The sequence below is a fragment of the Phalacrocorax aristotelis genome, chromosome 6 (assembly GCF_949628215.1).
Source record: "Phalacrocorax aristotelis chromosome 6, bGulAri2.1, whole genome shotgun sequence".
Classification (NCBI taxonomy): domain Eukaryota; kingdom Metazoa; phylum Chordata; class Aves; order Suliformes; family Phalacrocoracidae; genus Phalacrocorax; species Phalacrocorax aristotelis.
In genome coordinates this window covers 55,004,571-55,024,972 of record NC_134281.1, presented here as the reverse complement: position 1 = coordinate 55,024,972, position 20,402 = coordinate 55,004,571, and the positions used below count along the sequence as shown (strand labels likewise).

Here is a 20,402-nt window from a genome sequence, read left to right as displayed (position 1 = left end):
GCCAACTAGATCTTGATTTCAGTAAATGGTGTCTTAGATGAGATCTCCTCATGTGAAGGATAAGTGTGGTTACCGAATGAATATAGTAGGTGGAGGAGAAGGTGTACAGGATTAATGGAAAGGGGAACCCATGTATGAGGTGACATTTTTTGCAACACCTTTGTTTTTTACGTTTAAAAGGTTTGTGAACTGATCATGGACCAAGAATCGTTCTCATCCATACCTACCCACTGACCTCCTTTCATACTTGAACACTCAGAGGATCTATGAAACCTAGGCAGTGGAACCTGTTATTAGACTGACAAGTCATGTCTTTAGTAACCTACGTTTTGTTCAACATCTTTGATTCTCTTGCACAGAAAGCACTCTGAGAAACAAGAACACAGTCTGACCACATCCATGAGCTAAAATAGCACTCAGAAGAACAATAATTTGCTGTTCAATTCTCAGATCTCCTGGTAAGGGCTGCAAAGGCTAAAGGATAAAGCAGCACAGTGAAGAAGTGGTTACCCGCAGTAGTGGATAGCAGATGTGCTGAAAAATGGGGCTATTGTAATGGAATAGGTCTTGATTCCACAAGCTCCTTGATGATGTTCCGAAGCCGTTTCTGAATAGGGCCAAGCAGGGAAAGAACTGAGTTGTGTTCTTATGCTGAAAGTTTTAGAGAGCCCTAGAACTTGTAGACAATGGCTAAGTATTGAGCTTCATATTATTGTTTGTAGCCTACCCATATGCATAAGATAGAAAAAGGCATATAGAACTGATGTACTTGCAGTCACAAAATAGTATTGATGTATCTAGAGTACCATGAAGCTATGTTCATTGAGTAGGGAGTATGTGTATTGAAACCTGTGTATAAGTTAAATGGCAGGTCTCTATTGTGTAAGACTTCAGGGTGTATATGATAAATAATTTGGAGAGGGATGGAAGCTAACACAGAAATTGCTTTTTGTCTAAAAACAGGATAATTTCTGCCTAGATAAGCTATTCAGCTAGCAAGGTAATAATATTTGTAAGTATATAGCAGATGGAGAGTAGTTTAAAATATGCATGAATCATGACTTATAATATCTATATATGTGTTTTAAAACTTTTTTTGTGAATATTTGGTGGTTTTCATCAAACCAGATCTGTAAAAATAATAGTTACAATGAAACTGCAGAGGCACTGAACCTCACGCAGTACTGTGACTGCTATAGCTCCTGTGGTTTCTGCAGAGTGTTTGTTGGGTAGTTGGCTAAATATTTCTGTGACAGTGTATCCATTATACCAGCGGGGCTTGGCTACAGTCCTAGCCTTACAGATGTGGTTGGCAGCTCTGTTTTTTCCATTAGCATTTTAGCCACTTAAAGGAAAACTGTCTTATGCTGCACTGGGAGTATTATGTAGGCTCACAGCAGAAGTGGAAAGTTGAACTGATATTGTAAGTCTCTTTTACATTTAAATTATCCTGATGCTATTAGTTTCCATTACAAAAGGAGAAGTATACCTAAATGGGTAATTAATTAAAAAGTATTAAAGTTCATCATAGTGTCATTTTTTAAAAAATCAAAGTTGGGGAGCTTCCTGTGTCAGTTAATTTCCTTATAAACAACCAGTCACTTTCTGTTGGTCAGTGGATGTTTGTATTTTAGATGTGTCCACCCTGTGTTACAGAGTAGCTTTGAGTTACCCAAACTAATTTCGTATGAGGTTATGTATGAAGTGTCAGGTATTCTGAGTACCTAAAACAAGGTAGCTGCACCAGTATTGAACTCAGGAAAGACTAAACTATTCAGCTGAGAACTATGCTATACTAGTCTGCATAGTACCACCAAGTCCTCCTTGCTTCTATAACTTGGCTGTTAACCAGTATTAAAGCCTCTCTGCTTGAAGCTAAGCCATATGTATCTAGCCCATACTGCCGGTCTGGTGTGGGCGTATGCTTCCTATCTGCCAGATACACAGCTTTGGGTGATGGAAACTTCTGCTAAATGAATTCTCTACCATTTTTCCTCTCTATTTGTCTTTTATGCATTCAGACAACAGAGCTATAAATGAGATATGCTCACTGCCTCAGCTGCCACAGCTACTAAAGCAGGGAGATGGGACCTTGCTGCATCCTTTAACCAGATTCAGTTTCAGAGATTGTTCCCTATGATGTCTTAACCTTATTTTTGTTTTGGTTCTTCTATTTTTTCCCCTCTTGGCTTGCTTTGCGTTTCTTTGCTTTCTTTTGACTAAATAAGGTGCTCAGGGAATCTCAATCACAATATGCTGGTATCAAACACAAATCCAGGCTTCTGTGTTTTGCCCTAGATTGGAGGTACATGAGCAGTTGCTCGGCCTGTGTCAAAGTTGATTTACTACAATTCCTTACTTTTGAAAATCCTGCAAAAGACTTGAAAGAAACAAAAAATTCTTCTTAAATGGCTGTTATTTTAATTTTGATTTCAGTCCTTGTTGTTAATATTTTTTTGCACCCATGAAGAAACTCCAAATATCCCAGGTCCTCTTTTTTTGTGTGTTGATCCTCCTACACCCCCAAATACATACCAATATAAAACTTGCCAAATATCCCCACCCCTGCCAAGGGAAAAAAAATTAGAAAAGAGGAATCCAGGAGTCTATTAGGTAGAAAAAGACCTATAATCACATGGTCTATTGTAAGTTTACTATTTCTAAGAATAGGAGTAGCATTAAATCATCTAACTGAACAAAAACTACAAGAGCAATGAATGGATGTCAAGAAACGAGATGGATGCCACTAACACAATAAGCAAATACGATATGATAATAAGCAAAAATGCACAAGATAGTCTGCTTTTGTTGTTGTTAAAGTATGCATACAAATATGTTACAGAGCTCTAACCGTTCTTAAACGACTGCAGAAGTTTGCTTTAATATTTCAGCATTTTGTTAAAAAAGTTAACTTGTCAAATTATTGTAAGTGCTTTTTAATCCTGAGGGTTGATACATCAAAGTAGTTAAAAGTTTTTTAACTCAGTTATACTTTTTTGCAGAATGATCAAGAGTCAGCCTCAGGAGTATAGTTTTATTCCTCGAACATGGATCTTCCCTGCAGAATACACACAGTTTCAGAACTATGTAAAAGAACTGAAGAAGAAACGTAGACAGAAAACTTTCATAGTCAAACCAGCTAACGGTGCAATGGGACATGGGTAAGGTGCATGTTAACTTCAGGCTTCTTATTCATTAAAGGTGCAACCCAGTGCTAGTTACAACATTAACAGAAGCTGTGTATTAGTAAGAAGTTTGTAGTTAAAGTTGTATGATTGATATGAGAAAGTTCACGTATTGGACAATGGGTTACCAAGCAGAAACAGCTAAAATCTAGAGCTAAATAAAAGTGGTATTTTAATGTTGTTCTGAATGTGACATAATTAGAGAATGCATTTTCTGATAAGCCTCAAATAATTTTTAAGATTAGGATTATTTTTATAGCGAATTTATCTAAAGCATATATTTACTAATCTGTTGTGGTTAGATTAACAGTGAGATTGTATTGGGCATAAACGGCAGGGTTTTGGGGCTGGCTGCTGCAGGGGTGTTGTGGGTGGGAGATGATCAGGATCTTCCACAGCTCTGAAACCCGCCCAACCACCCCATTGTGTGCCAAAACTGCAGCCGCTCAGAGAAGCACAAACACGTTTAAGAGCGGCAGTCACGAGGTGTAGGAGAAACAGAGGAGGCACTGCTGGGGATGCGGCTGGAGGTGTGCCCTTGGGAGCAGGCGACACCCAAGCCGGAGGGACACCCCTGCAGAGGCTGCAACCTGCATTTGAGTTGAAATGGCTTTGCCTGTGAGAGGGCTGCACAGTAAAACCAGTGAGATAAATATTACGATTTCGTTCTTACCTGGATTCTTGCTTATAGATATTTCCATTTTAGCTTTTATTGCTTTTAATATCAGTTTGGATTATCCAGTTTAGTAAAACTCTTAGTTATTAAAAATATATCAGAATTACTGTAAGAGTAAAGCTCCCAAACTCTTCCATTTCCTTATTCTTCAGTCCTCTTGACAGGGCCAAAGATAAGCTGAAGAAAAAGGTAGCAGCATATTTCAGAGAAATGCCTAGAAAGTACTTCAGTATATTAGGAGTATTCAGCACAAGAACACTGAAATATATCCTAAATGATAGAGGGTAAAATTAAGGCAACAAAGGTATGGGAATTCAGGGTTAATAATGATATGCTGAAATATATTAACTATTACAGTTATTTAAAAGTCTGTGTAGTTAGGGGCTGCCAGTTTATTGTCTGTATACAAACCTTTTTCATTCTGATGTGGGGAAACTGGCATACAGAAATACTGAGCTTTAATCTATGCCATCCTGAGCTGTACTGATCAGTGTCCTGCTTTGCACACATCACTGAGTCAGGTTAGCACCGAAAGTTCTTTGCACCTGTAGCTTGGGCAGAAGTTGTGACAAAGGCAGACTGGAAGCCTATTTTTGGAGCTGCTTGGGGAAGAATAATCACAAAAGCTGGAGACTGGTCGTTCTGCCAAACAATTTCTAAGTGTAGAGGGAAATCATTATTACAAATTGTTGAATCAAAGGAAGCAGAAAGTTATTTTGAAATGGCTCATTGCCTTTTTTCATCCAGTGAAGCACCATAAGGGACAGGAAACCGAGAGCCGTGTAAGCGAATGGCACTTTTTCTCTACTTTACAAATCAGATATGCAAGTCTCTTTCTTCAGGTAGACTTTAGCCGGACTACCTGGCTGGGTGACCATGAAATCCTATTTTGAAGAGTAATGTCAATGTTCCTTTTTTTTTTTTTTAAATAACTTTTGTTTTTACCAGGATCTCTTTAATAAGAAATGGAGAAAAGTTACAAGCTCAGGATCACTTGATTGTTCAGGAGTATCTTGACAAGCCATTTCTTATGGAAGGCTATAAGTTTGATTTACGCGTGTATATTCTTGTAACCTCCTGTGATCCATTAAAAATATTTTTATATCATGATGGACTGGTGAGAATGGGCACAGAAAAGTATCATCCCCCCAGTGACTCAAATTTGGTAAGTTGGAGTTCATTCCAATTTATTGCTTATGCACATAGAATTCTACCTGGGTAGTTTTTGGAGGAGGTAAAATAAAATAAATTGACATGAGATTTAATTTGGTATTCATCTGGCTGAACTTTATATTACCTTTGAAGAGAAAAAATTAAAATGAAAGATATTTAACTCATGCTTTTCTATCTTATATCACAAGTATAGCCATATTATTGCTTATGTATAAAAACTTTATATGACTTTGCATGTATGAATGCTAAAGAGTTTAAATATTTCCTAAAACACAGCAAAAGATGTCAATTATTGGCATTCAAGCCAGAAAAAAATGAAATAAAGTGAAAATCACTTCAAGAACAGTTACATTGCTTTTGCATTTATCTGAGATTCAGTTTGGGGTGGGGTAGGGGGGAGGATAACCTTATCTCCTGCTAGATCACTGTTTAACATCCCTGAAGTTTCGAGCTTTTGCTGAGGACCCTGCAATGTCTCAGCCTTTGTGTTGTGAGCCTACACAGAAAACATAAACACAGCGATATAAAGACCAGGGCATGAGAGTGGTTACTGCCGGCCCTGAACATGAGGGCATCCGCTGCTGCTGCTGTTTGTCAGTGACTGCTTCAGCAGGGAAAGGAGTATGTACCTGACAACTTTCCGATGATAGAGCAGGGCTGCCTGTGAGCTTGCAGAGAACCAAGAAATGTAAGGGACGTGCTAAAGTTTTTTGACACTATAACACTCCTGTTCACTGTATAGCATCTTCCCTGTTGGGAGGTGTAACACCTCTCTTCTGGCACAGACCAAAATGCAGGTGTCTGTTATGAAGGAAGTAGATTTGAAGCATTGGGAGGCATCAGTAGGCTTGAGTTTCTTATACCTCACTCTACTCCATTGCCACCGTATCGTTCCTTTGCTGTACCATATACTTTTAGAGTTGCTTCAATGATTTATGCAATAGACAACACATGGAGAGCCTTCTTCCCTACGTGTCACTTAAAATTGTGATTGTCTCTTAGTGCTCCTTTGAAGAATGCAGGTATCATTTGGAGCCCAGTACAAAGGGAACATTTGGAAGAGTTCCAATGTTATATTTGGAATAGTTGACTTTTAATATTTTCTATTGTTACTAATCTCAGCATTAGCAGCATTGAAATATTCTCTGAGTGGATAAACAGAACAGTGTGTGTTCTCACAACTGTTGGTGTTGTAACCTTCATTGTATGAAATAGCCTGGCTTATCACTAATGACATTGTTCTTTGGATGATATAGTTCCACAGTGACATTGTTCCAGATAACTTGAAACTAAATATTAGTTCAGGTGTTTAACAGATGTTCTAAAAACACTTCCATTTTCCTGTAGTCTGAAATAATTTCTATTTCATGGAAAGATGACATTTATAATGACTGAAAACCAATAGGTTTCAGAAAGATTCTCAAGGCAGTAATTGGAAGCCATGGGAGAAATTCATTACTTGCAGTGCTGATACAATATATTCTTAAGTAGCCTGCAGTTAAGCTGATTGGTTTTGATAATTTCATTAACGTTTTTTTTAAACATACGTAAGTGCAGTGAGATAAACGACAGCAGAAGGCTTGTGTTTTCTATTGGCTATCTTATCAAAAAGGAATTGGAACAGAAGGCTTATGGTCAGCTTAGAACATCAACTATGCTCAAGTAAGGAATCAAACAGAGAACTGTCACTGTGCTGAGGACACGCATCACGGTAGTGTAGGTGGAAAGCTGGAATAATATCTGTGCTGGGAGATAACGTAAATGTATAAATAATGATTTATAAATTGGCCTTGGAAAGGTAATGTTGTTTTCCTTTTAAATGCAACTGATAACATCAGTCTAACATGAATGCTGGTGACATATAGCACTCACTCATTTATGCAATGTATATCTTGAAATTTACCTCCCTCTGATGTATGGCTACCAGCCAGTCAAAAATGAGCAATTTTGGCAGATATCGACATGGCAGATGAGTTTATATGTGAAAGATATTTTATAGTATCACTATCATGAGAACATTTCTCATAAATAAACTACAGTGAAAACTGAAACTGAAATGTGGGATTGTCTATGAAACAGATGCCAGAGTGTTTTTTAGCACTTTTAAAGTAGCACTTCAAAATACCATCTTTATTGTTTGCTTCTTGTGGAATGTAATCATTCTGTAAGTTATGATAATTGCTCTTCACTTTTTTAGGTAGTTGTTTACACACAGACCTGTAAAAATAGCAAATATATTGCCTAACCAGATGTTGAGCGAGCACAGGTTTTGTTATAAGAAGGCTAGAACATTCAGTAGATGAAATCTCCAAGAATCAGAAAGGCTAAATCTGCACACAGTATTATTTACAAATATGAACTGTTTGACTATGTCATTATTAATTTAACATATTTTTTCTTTTAACTAATTTGAATTGACCATTCTAGAGTTGTATTTAAGCGTTTTCTTATGTCTTCTCACCCTTTTTTTAGAGTCAATTGTATATGCATCTGACGAACTACTCTGTCAATAAACATAATGAACACTTTGAACGGGATGAAACAGAAGACAAAGGAAGCAAACGCTCCATAAAATGGTTTACTGAGTTTCTAGAAACAAATAATCTGGATGTTTCCAAATTCTGGAGTGATATTTCAGTAAGATAAAACTAACATGCTTTTCTTTATTTTGTATATGTATATTCTCAGAAAATTAATTGCTTCTGCTGTCCACATTACTGGAATCCAGAATGATTTTTGAAAGTATATTAACCCAAATATTCAGCAATGCATGCTGCAGATGACATATTATAAATAATGAGTATGGTTTTTAAAAGGCTCAATTCAGAGTTTGATTATAAATTTAATGTTAAACTTTCTGAGGGACGAAAGCCCTTTCAAACAGTTATTCACATAAGTAACATGATACAAAGGAACCTTCCCATTTAAATTCCTGGAGACTTTTCAAGAATATAAAGTGAATTTTATGTGTGAATATTTCCAAAATTGTAGTCAGTGTTGCATGTATCTGTGGACTGGAACCTGCGCCATTGAAGTCAGTGGTTACATTACCGGCATCTCTGGGTGAGGAATAGGCCTAAGACTGTTAGAGCTTAGGCATTGTCTGTACATATGATTCTGAGATTATTTATTGAAAATTATGTTGCATAATGAAATGGGTGAAGATTGGCTATACTATGCTTTGAACCCAATATACCCTCAGCATTTAAGTTACTACATAACTAAAAGTACATATGTACTATGGAAAGTATAACAATATACTCTAGAGCTATATAAAAAAAATCTATCTGTTACTCCATAGGAATAGTTCATTTATTACAGACCATTTTTTGCTATTTAAAATCTATTTTTAGTAGATACCGTAATGAAATTTAAAAGATTACAGTACGAAACACATTAGTTCAATATATACTGGTGTCTTCTCTCCTGATAAATTTTTCTGAAAAAAATCCCTACAGGAGTTAGTAGTGAAGACTCTCATAGTTGCAGAGCCACATGTTCTTCATGCTTATCGCATGTGCAGGCCAGGGCAAGCACCAGGAAGTGACAGTGTCTGCTTTGAAGTCCTGGGATTTGATATTCTGCTGGACAGAAAACTAAAACCATGGCTCCTAGAGGTAAACCTCCTTAAACAAATGTAAAGTAAATTTTTAAGAGTAAAGTTAACTAAGCCCCAGCTGAATCCATGTCTTTGTAAGAAAACTTCCAAAGAAAATCTGTGCATTGCAGGAGGTGCTGTTGTTGAGTACATAAATGGTGCTTTTTCTGCAGTATCCGTATGGAAACACTGCCTTGCAGTGATTTTTGGAGACTCAGATAAAGGTAATTGTCTTCCTGGAGGAATGTTGCATTTCAGATGTTTTTGAAAGTTTTAATGAGAAATGTGATGTTAATCCAGTTGGTATTTTAGCTGAAGGACCTTGTTTATAGCAATTGGGTGCTACATAGATTTACTTCATGAGTATGGCTCTGTATATGGTTCTGGCTACTTCTGTGAGTGTATGGTCTTAATTTTATTTTTTTGGGGGATATGTGTTCTTTTCTTCTCCTGTGGCTTTTAAAAGCACCCATGTAAACAGAGGAAACTAATTCAGTATACATGAAATATGGCCAAATGATTGGCATGAATGGACTGGAAGAAACATTTCTCCTCTGACATATTACTGGTACAGTTAAGCTTAAGTGGTGCTTGAACACATTTTCAACCAGGAATGTTTGAGGTTTGTCCATTGTGTCTCTATAATTACACTATTTATAACATATACGTGGAGTTCACTTACCTTTATTTAGGTTGTCTTATATCGTTATGGTAACTGTTTGGGAAGCTGTGTAGACAGAAGAAAAAAGCAAAACGTATTAAAAATCAGTCTGTTGACAGCAAATCATGAATATGATTTTACTACTGATGAGCAAAATGTACACAATTAATTTACTGAATTATAAGCTTGTTCTCAGGCCATTAATACTGTCGACAGTTGTTTCGTTGTGCTTATTTCTCTCAGGGGTTCAGTATAATTTTAATTAGAAAAATATAAATCCCTTCACTGTTGCCATGCAGACGTAGGCATATTTGCTGGCTTTGATGTGCTAGCCAAAAGGAGCACATGACATGAATTTAGTCTGTGCTGCACTGGCATCTTTTTTTTTTTCCCAAGCAAAGCCTACTATCTGTTTGATTTAGCTCTACACTTCCAGATTATCATCTGTAGGTTGCCTGCAGCTTGCGTTTAAGTGTAAGTAGTTGTTTTAAGTACAGACTGAAGTTGGTCTGTGTATGCATTTCATCCAGCCTTGTAGCAAATGGTGACAAACTACTTCTGTGAGAAGTGGTGGATCAACCTGTGCAGTGACTCCATTCTGAAGGTCACCCCTCTATCTCTGTGGATGTTTACATGCAGTATGGAGATTTTAGGGGGTTTGATTCACCATTTATGATAATGGGTCCCAGAACAGAATCATACTATCCTTGACATCTTTTTTTGTGAGGAAGGGATCTCATAAACTAGTAAACGCTGCTCTGGTACTTTTGGTTGCTGGAGAATACTTCAGGACTTGGAGTGGGGTACCTGGTTATTTTTTTTTAAATACAGAAGTCTAATTATTTCCTTTTCTGCTTTTGGTGATGCAGGTATCCTTCAACTTATTTTGCCAGACATTGAACTAAATTAACAGAAATTTCAAACTTTGAAACTTACTAATTCAGTGGATGAGTACAGAAACTAAGTTTTACTGTGCTTGTTCATGTTTTTTGATGCGCTCTCAGAACAAACATACAGTATGTGTATGTATGCACACGGTGTGTATACTATATGTAGTGTAGTAAAGGTCAAATATGCAGTGTGTATATATACACTATACTTAATAGATGTTCAGTGTGCGTGTGCATATATGTATATCTGTATAATTACTTTTTTTCCCCTTTATCAGTTCTGGCTTCTTCCCCAGCTTTCCACTCTTATCTTTTCCCACCATTTCCCTCTTGCCAAACCCCCCTTAGGAGAGTGAATCATTCTTTCTAACAGTGCTAACAAGTACTAATCACAAGGCTCTGAATGTTCCCAGTGTTATGGGAAAATTGCCAAAAAAGGATTGGGATGGTAAATCTAATTTCATGTTTCCATGGCTCATGTAGCTTTTCTGCTATAAAGATAGCTTAATAAACTATTATAAGAAATAAATTGTGCAACGTTATAATGGCTCCGCTTTCCTGAGATGACTTTTGTATGTATTGCCCTGATGTGATGTAGCTCTCCTGCTCCTTGATGCTACTGAACTTCCGGAACCTTCCACCAAAGTGAGGGCGTGGGAAATGCGTGATTGCCATCTGGTGGCACCAAATGTTTCTGGCAAGCACCTCTGCAGTCCCAGCAGCCTCCATCCTTTCTGAGTAGCAACAACTACCTAGATCTCCCTTTGGTTCCCAGAATATCCAGTCTTACTCTTTTTGGCCACAATTTCCGAGCTATGTTACTTTGTCTACATAGAAAAACCATACAGTTGAAGTTCTTGGATGGACTCCAGTCTCGTTCAACCTTATCATATCCAGTTGTGATCACAAAGTTGTAACCTTTTTCTCCAAAGATCACATTTTAAGAACTGCCTCAAGCGCAGGGTATCCAATTTCCCTTGTGATTTATGTGGATGAGAGAAACTCACCTGATATACAGATCCACAAATTTATTATTTAGTGTAACTGAACTAGCAACATCTATTCAAAACTTTATCTGTCCAGTTAAAAGGACTTTGGACATCTTAGGCTGAAATATCCAATTTTGCTAATTCCTATTTATGAGGTAGTTAAAGCTCCCATACACAAACTTTCTGGTATCTACTCCTTTCTCTTGTGTTACGCTTGCCCTGTCTGTGCCTCTGGACATCCAAGGGCCAACACGGGGCAGGAGAGGTCTGCTCCTCCCCAAAAAGGTGGGTGGTTATAGCAAGTTGTTGGTGTCTTGTGTTCCTCACCAGGAAGAACACACTGTTGATGGTGAAGGTTGCTTCCTCTTTGCTCGTAGCTTTACTTAGGGTTGTTTTTATTCATTTGTTGCCACCATCTACTTACTGGCTGTTCCTTCACTGGCCAGCAATTTTGCATTGTCTTCAAGTTTTACCATAAGTGGTTTGTTTCACATTTCCCAGATTCTGCTCTGTGTTCTCTTTGTTATCCCGAAGCCCACTGTTATCTAGTTCATTCCTGCAGTGAACACTACTTGGCCACTGTGATCGGTGTGTGTCTCAGAGTCTCTGGGTTTTCAAGGCCTTCGCTATCATCATTTGGTTGTACTTTTGGGGCCCCTCATACAGTCCTGGTTTTGCCAACAGTCTTCAAGATGTGCCTTCCTGATAAAATTACTGATGCTATATTAACACAACCTAGTCATGTGTATGTCCCGGTTCTCGGGTCATTGAACTCTAAATAATCGTCTCTCAGCAGACAGATACATATACAATGCTTTGGTAACCTGTTATTATGAATACCTGTTGTGACCACTGGTATGTTATCAAGATTCCAGCGCTGCTGTCGTACAGGTTAGTTAGCAACCATTTTTCTTGCCTGGAAACAAGGGGTAGCCACATGAAAAATAAGGACAGTACTTTCTTTTAAGGGAAAAGCAAATTTCTTAACATAGTGTTCTTGCCTAAGACTTCCCAGGATTTCTCACCTGTGATCATATTTGACAAAGCAGGACACTTTGTTCCACGTAGCCAGTGTTTAGCCCCTTACAGGAGTAAAATTATGTGCAGATATCAAACAGCTGAATATATAGGGTAATGGTATCTGCATTTCTTGTATTTCCTCATAGCTGTAGTCTAAGTAGTACATTCCAAATGTATCTCATTGCATTTCATTGGTGCTTGAATTGTTCCTGTGATACCATTTTTCATAAAGTTGCTGCATAAATGTAATCTTTTTTGTTTGAGATCGAGTTCTGCATCTCAGTCAGCAGCATGGCTTGTGGAAAATGACCAGCCTTCAGCAAAGTAGACCAGATTCAGTCACACCTTCTCTCTCTCAAAGTGTTGAGCATGAGTCAAAAAAGTGCACTTACAGTGATGGACCCACAGATTGATGGCGATGATCTGTTTGGCACCTGTGAGGCCACATCTCGCATCATCTCATGTGTGTGGTCATGTGATGATGACCAGAAATCAGGAATATTCTGTCCAGTTTTATCCCCCAGACTAAGGGAGAGACGTCAAAGTGGAGCGAGTTCAGCAGAAAGGTGCTAAGGTGCTTAGGGGGCTGGAGCACATGCTGCATGAGGAGGAGCCGGGTGAACTGGGTTTGCTTCACCTGGAAAGGGAGGGCTTTGTGGGATCTAACTGCAGACCTGAAGTGGGGTTTGAGAGAAGCCAGTCAGGCTCTCCTTAGAGATGCACAGTGAAATGGCTGGAAAAATTCAAGAATAGTGCATAGGGGCATGATGTGGAAAGGTTGCCTGAATGAAAAAGAAAGAGAATAAAAGAAACAAATACCTAGAAAAACTTCCTGTGTGATCTTTTGGGATTTCTGTTATTGCTTTGAAATAGGGAAATGTATCTCTTGTTGATGCTCTGATAAATGCACATAGATGATTATACCAAGTAAATGTGCTGCAGATTACTTGTCAAGGGGAAAAAGCTTAAACTCTTCTTCATACAAAGAACTTAAAGTGAGATTCTCATTGGAAAAATAACTGAACTGGCATTTTGGGCACCTGAATTTGTTATGCCTTCATGGTTTCCAGACAGATATAAGCCCATTTGGGCTTTACCGTGAGGCTGGCCATTGTTCCTTTATAATTTAGAACTGTAAGAAAACCGTATTCTGCCAGCTGCATATTGTGCCAACTTGCCACAGAGCACGTGAATTTTATTCAAATGGGAGATGGAGAACGTTTTGGGTAATTTTGTCAGGTACAGGCAATCCCCTGTGATTTTCAGATTGCTCTTAACAGTCATAAAAGTTAAGAGGATTTAAAAGCATTCGTGTTTGAAGGAAGCTTATTGTAAGTTTGAAAAGGAACAATTTATTTTCTTTGTAGATTTGCAAGAGAGAGCACCTGCTTTACTCATATTCTTCAGTAAAAACTATATGTGTTTCATAAAGCACTTCTATGTCAGTCACCGAGGCAGTGTTAACAGAGGAGCACAATAACATAGCACATTACCGATCGGTTAGGTGAGCACAGCGCCAGTAATGCTGCCCTCCCATGGTCTTCAGCGAGGTCAGCATTTCAGTTGTTTGATGAGTGTATATATACATATGTATAAAAGAAAAGCTGCAAAAGCTCAGTTGCCCCTTGACCTAAGAGTTCAGCAATGCTTAGAACCTTTCCAGTTACTGTTAGGAAGAGCAACTGATGAGACTACTCATTCAGCTCTTTGGTCGAATCCTTTCCTTCTTTTAAATTATATTTATTTATAACAAAGAAGACTTCCTTTCAGTGAGTTTTGTGCCCAGGCAGCCTCTCCCTCTGTTGCCTTGGAGAGCCATTTTTGGGGCTCTTTCTCCTGCTGTCTGCTGGATTTTTCTTCTCTCTGACACTTGTACAAGGGTTCTCCTTGCTCTCAAACAGTAACAGTGAATCCACTAAGCACGCATGGTTTTAACTGGCTCAATATTTGCCTTCAGTAGTACCTCCTACTCCTCCCGCTTTTCCAGTAAATAAAGAGTGGAAAAAGACTGCAGTTTGATTTCACATATAGTATTGTGTTGCTGTGGGCAGTTGCCCGAACAGCTGGTCTAGCAACTTGTCTCTGTCTGGTGGTCATGTCTATCGGATGAGATGTTTCTGGTTGCTGTTTGGATGAACATCTTATTTACCATTCCAAGCAAGCCATAATTTTACACCAAACCAACGTGCAGAACTTCCTCACGCAGGGACTTTACAACGCTTGGCCTGGCGCAGGGAAGAGGGAAGTGGCATGAAGGCAGGACTAAGAGAGGGGCAGCACCAGTCCTTTCTGGCCGCCTGCAGTCACACTGGACGAGGTTAAATGTGAAACTGTCCCTGTATGAGGCAGTTCTGTGGTGTTTAAACTGATCAGTGTACCAGCTGCAAGATCTCTGCATTCCTCCCATCTGTTGTTGAAGGCTTGTTCCCTGCCCCCTTCCCTGTGACAGCACTGGTGCTTGTAGGATTCCTTCCTGAGATGATCAAGGACCAAAGAAAAATAATTTGTGGTGGGCTTAATATTCATGTGGATCATTGGGATCAGCTTCCTCACCCTCTGTGGACCCCAGGGCCAAGACAATGAAGTAAGCAGAGTGTGACAGCTTGGATTTGTATTAGTTTTAACTGCCATGGAAAAACAGCCTTCTGCTTATGCTAAGAAAAAGGGGGTTAGCACCCTTGCAATTTGTGAAATTTAGAAATGAGTGATTAGAATGAACTTCATGTTTATCTCTAATCAAAGACCTGCTCAATGATAGCCACTAACAGCACTCTGTGTAATAGGATTTTTATGGCTTATAAATTTCTTTTGCTTTTCAAATTCTGTTGTTAGCAATCTCAATCACTTTAATAAAGAATGAGATCCCTTCCAAAACATTCACGCTGCCCTACAGATTGAACAGAGATTAAATCCCTGTTATTGAAAGGATGTAATATTTTATTCAATTGATTTTAGGTTTATAAAGTCATTCCTGTAATCTCTCTTTATATTTGAAAGGTCTTTTTGATAGGTATGTGTGACAGATAGTGGAAAATTTCTTTTTCTGTTCCATACTAATAGGCTGCAGCAGTGGGGAGTGAGAACATGCTCTTTGACTGTTTTGGTAAGAGGTGAAATGCCAGGCTAAAATCTATCCCATGTCTTGGTGAAGAAGAGAACATTTACAGAGAATAATTTTTGTAAAATCAGAATCCTTTGCAAATGTACCTGTGGATGGGAGCCTTCACAAGAGGTACTTCAATTTACGGTGCTTAATTTAAGCATTACATGTGTGAGGTTCTCTACTGACAAGTATGTAATTATGAAATACACTGAGCTACACAACTGCTGTGCTTATAAGCAGTTTGATTAATTTTATGTGCTATATTCAGTGAAATTTTAATTATGAAACCCACGTTGAAGATTTCAGTTGCAGGAATTAAAAACTTATGCAGACAATTCAGTTCTATAGCTATTGAAAAGTCAGAGAAAGTAAAGAAGCTAAAGTATCATCACCAGTAAAGCAGATATTTGGGAGATAAAACTGTGATACCATAAAAATAATAGATGTGAGAAACATTATGTCCAGGATTCTATATAGAGGAATACTGTATTTGTTCATTAAGCAGTTTTTCTTTTCTGTGCATTGCTGTATACAACAGATTAGAAAATTTGAAGCTTTGAAGATAGTTTATCCAACGAAACCTAATGCACGACACTGCCATAGCTCCGGAATTGGTGTTATAAAATCCATGTGAGTAGCTTCAACCAGACAGCTCCAAGTGTAAGAGTAGTGCTGATCATGGAAAGTATTCAGCTAGGTCAAACCTTTGAGTGAGGTCCCAGGTAGTCTATAATATAAGACACTGTTAAGAAAAAAGGCATTAGTTACCTCTGAGAACAAGCAAGTGGAGCCTTGAAAAGGTATTGTGTGGTGAGTCTGTAAAATGTGGTAACCAGTTCAGTTCGTTGTGCTCTTTGCGGGGAGTGTATCTTCTGTAAGCTCTGGAGATTAGATGATCTCCTGCTTTTCCTTTTTTTTTCCCTGGCATTGAAGAGGGGTTTTCTGGTCTAGAAATGTTATTTGTGGATTAAATCCTTTGTTTTGTGACTTAATTATGATTTCTCGAAGATTTACATCAGGAGTATGGGTGGTTTTGCACATCAGAGACTTACACAGCGGGTTCAGGTTATGAAGTTTTGGGTAGCAATGCTGGATGAAGATATTTCTTTTTTATACCTCCCATAACTCCATCTCACTTAGTGATAAGTAAACTTTATAGCTGACATTTAAGGTCAGCTGTCAAGACTGCCTCTTGAAGTTTATCTTGTGAGAAGGGAGATGCATAGCCAAGGAAGGTAAAGAGAAAAGTTTGTTGCTGAAGCATCCGTGCACATAGTGACACTGAATCAAGAGGCAGCTGAAGTATACACGTAGACAGTATGGAACAGCTAATGAACTTTACATTCACACCTGCTTTCTGTGAGTTAACTTTCTGATGTACCCAGTTGCTCAGATTTTATTTGTACTGGACCTGCATCTACTGCTACCTGAAACATATTGCACCAAGCCAAGTTTGCGATGGATATCCAGAACTGGATTGCTGTTTTTACTGCCCTTCTGGTTATTCGTCAGGATGGAGGTCACAGTAGGATTGGGATCTCAAATATTAGTCATGAATGGTGTGTCAAAAAATGGAGGACGGAGGTGATAGAGCAGTGCTCCAGTTTTAACTATGACTGCCGTAGCTATTCAGCTTCTTAAGTGACTGCATTAAAATGACAGAAATCTTAGCGTGGAATGATTGTGTAATATGTCACAATAGCATTTTGCTTCATAATAGCATTGCAAAAGCCTTCTTACGTCTTTCCTACCACCACTTTACTTGTCTACTTAATAAACACAGTCAGTATGGTTTTGTTTGTTCAAAAGTGCCAGATGTAGATTTTTGGCAAAATTCACCAGGTAGGAGAGAGCCTGTCATTTAAATTATTTTACACTTTTCATACTGTTAATTCTCACTGGTGCTCATATAAGTAACACATATTTATAGCATTTTTCTTAATGAAGAATTTATGCCCAATATTATACTTCGAATAGTTGTAAGTGTAGGAAGTACCCAAACCAGATATGCATACAAGTGTGCACTTCTGTATGCTCTCAAGTTGGATGCTTCAATGCCATGTAAGCATGCGTCTGTGCATCTCTCAGTATTGGACCAACATAGCATTTTACATGTTCAGAATTAGTCTCACTGGATTTAAGGATTCAGTGTATATAAAAAATTAGAAATTAATTTGTTGGAAGTTTGAAGTAGTATATTCCTGTCTGTTAATCTGCTTTTAATGCATGCAAAAACATTATTTCAGAGTAGAATATTGTTAGTTGCTGCATGTTCATATAGAGTAAAAATTTCACTACATGGTACAGAACACCGTTTTGTTCAATACCTACCACTTCTCCTTAATAAAGAGCTGGGGCCTCATTTTGTGCCTCTGTTTTCAGTCCAGTGAGCTTTTTGTGCACTTGGGTATTTGCTGGACGGAAGCAAAAGGCTCCATATTGGATCTTGATGCATATGTTTTTAAACATCCGTAAATCCTTCCTGTATTAGTCAATATGATATCTCAAAATCAGAGTAATCCCAACTTATTTCAGTTACCAACTGTATTTAATCAATGCAGCTCTAGTGAAAGTGTTTTGTTTAAGCTTCATGTTGGAAATGAGATGCGACGTGTCTGGTCTTGTCAACTGCCAGTACTCTTTAATTAAATGTTGGAGAACTGGGTTTTAGTCCTTGTATTTGTTTCTCTGAAGGTTCACGTTTGCTTAGCTGAAAGTGGAACATTCACATTTAAAAAAAAATGAAGGTCAATAACTGTACTATCACAGGAGAGAAAAAAAAATTAGCCTGTGTGATGTGATAGGAGACGAACGGGTCAGTCTAAGGAGGTTGGTCAATTAAATATTTGGATGAAAGTTTTCCAAAAAAGAATATGTATGCACTTTTTCACTATTTCTGCTGAATTTTCATGATTTTTCTTTCAACATCAGATCTCATTGCTCACTTTGCCAGCCTGCCTGCAAAACCAGCAAACAAGCTGACTCTCAAAGCCAAAAAAGGTACCCTTCGGCTATAAGCAGAAGCGATGGGGCAGCTGGGACTCAGCAACAGGGCAGCTGGTGGCTCACCAGCCAGAATAATTTTGTCCCACAGCTGCAGAGGTTCTGCAGTGCTCTAATGTATTAGGAGTGTTAAAACACAATTTTAATGAACTGCTTTTGTCCTCTGCTCTGAACATACTGTCTCCGTATCCCACCTCTTATTTGCATGGGGCACTAGGTATTAGTTTTCACTTCTGAGGCTCTTTAGCACCTGTCCCTTCTGTAACCAGCACTGCTCATCACTGGCCAGGTGAGATCCCCACCTCTCATTAGCACCCATTGCTCATGTATAAAGTTTTATACTGGCCTGGAAGGTGTTCCTAGACGTGTTAATGCAGCTCCTTCATTATCCCGCCTCAAAGCTTTCCAAAAGCTACATTCTGCTGCAGGGGCTCCAAAGCTTGGCAGTGCTTATGTGGTGGCTGGTTGTGACTCCTGGCTGTTAAGCGTGTGATTTAGTCTCACTGATTCGCAGTCGTGTCTCCCTTGCTCCTCTATATTTACGGTAACATTTTTCATCTCTTATCTTGTACTTAGCTTATAGGCTTTTTGTTACTGAGACTGTTAATTATTTTATGTTTTCACACTATGTACTGATTTAATAACTTAGATCTCTAGGTGTTGCTGTAGAGTGTATCTGAATGGTTATTTAAATATACTTGAGAAGACCTTGAATCAGAGCCTCTTTGTGTCCTTATATAGTTGTTACTTTTTAGAGAAGTATTCAAAGTCGCTTTCAGACTGGGAGCTAGGAAAGAGTTTAACTCTTCCTGTGCTAGACTACCATAGCACGGCACATAGTCTGTTATAACGTGTTTAACAGCACTTTGCATGGCAAATTTTCTGACTGCAGCAACCAAGAACAGATTAGACTGGATTTATGGTGCCAGTACTTGAGTGGAGTTCATCGTCAGTGTTTGGATAACTTGGTGGCTGAAAGGTACATCCCCTGGATCCCAGTATCTGTGATACTCAGTGCTCTGTTTTTTTTAAAAAATACAGACGGAAATGAGCTTCTCAACATGTGTTCTCTTAACCTCTGCTATATTTGAAAGAATGGTTTCTCCAAAGGCTGTTACAATAGATGTGTTCCCAGTGAAGGTGAACATTCCTGAGTGTTCTGTGTCTCATTTTTTCAGATTAATCGTGCCCCAAGCTTTGGAACTGATCAAAAAATAGACTATGATGTAAAAAAAGGTGTTCTGCTAAATGCATTAAAGCTTCTCAACATACGGTAAACTTCTCTTTTCTTCAGTCTGGCTCTCTTTGTGTTGCTTTGATTTTTATTCTTTTTTTTAATTTGACTGACATAGGGAGAAGGGAGACCTTTTTTCCACCTTTGTATTTTCAAAATGTAAATATTTCCCTTGCTGTCAGATTTGCTATTGAAATTAACCCCAATTTAATTATTCTCCTTGCTCATGTGCTTGAAAAAAGTGAATTGTAGTAGTAACTTCCATACTTTTTAATGATTTTTTCAAACAGGTCTCAGAGTGGGGATATGAATACAATCATGGGCATGGGGCCACACAGGAAATTTGCTTTGGCGATAGTTTCACATATGGTCAAAAACCATACCCCTCTACAGGAAAGCTTTGTAGTTAGGATATATTGGAGAAAATCTGCACTTCAGGAAATTAGATACAACCACGTTTGTACATTAAATTGTAGTACAGAGTCATTACAGCACACCTTAAAGTGTGAAAATATTGTAGCCGTAAAAGTTAATATTTAAAAAAAACTCTTAATGAGTGTTTTCATTCTAATTTTATATCATAAACTGCACATGACTGAAAAATACAGATGATATACTTGAGATGAAAGTGCTGAGATCTCATCTCAGCTGCATTGGATTAACATATCTTAATATTATCTATGTTCCAGGACAAGTGATAAAAGGAGAAATTTAGCTCAACAGAAGGCCGAAGCTCAAAAAAGACTGTATGGTCAAGGTTCAATGAAAAAACTGTTACCAGGTTCCTCAGACTGGGAGAAGCAGCGTCACACACTGGAAAGGAGGAAAGAAGAACTGGTAGGAAGGAAAAAAATGTGCTGTTTCTTGCCC

At 38.3% G+C, this 20,402-nt stretch overlaps 1 protein-coding gene across 6 annotated transcripts in view; it reads left to right on the top strand.

Moving 5' to 3' along the window:
* TTLL7 (tubulin tyrosine ligase like 7) overlaps positions 1–20,402 on the top strand; it is an 80,966-nt gene that overhangs the window by 24,432 nt on the left and 36,132 nt on the right. For all 6 annotated transcript variants that reach the window (XR_012661278.1, XM_075098013.1, XM_075098011.1 and 3 more), the window contains 6 exons: positions 3,003–3,161; positions 4,810–5,026; positions 7,507–7,671; positions 8,493–8,651; positions 19,477–19,571; positions 20,222–20,369. Coding sequence is in view for 5 of the 6 variants with exons in the window: in XM_075098013.1 (XP_074954114.1) it covers positions 3,003–3,161; positions 4,810–5,026; positions 7,507–7,671; positions 8,493–8,651; positions 19,477–19,571; positions 20,222–20,369 (943 nt within the window). In the remaining variant the exon portion in view is untranslated. The remainder of the gene's footprint in view (positions 1–3,002; positions 3,162–4,809; positions 5,027–7,506; positions 7,672–8,492; positions 8,652–19,476; positions 19,572–20,221; positions 20,370–20,402) is intronic.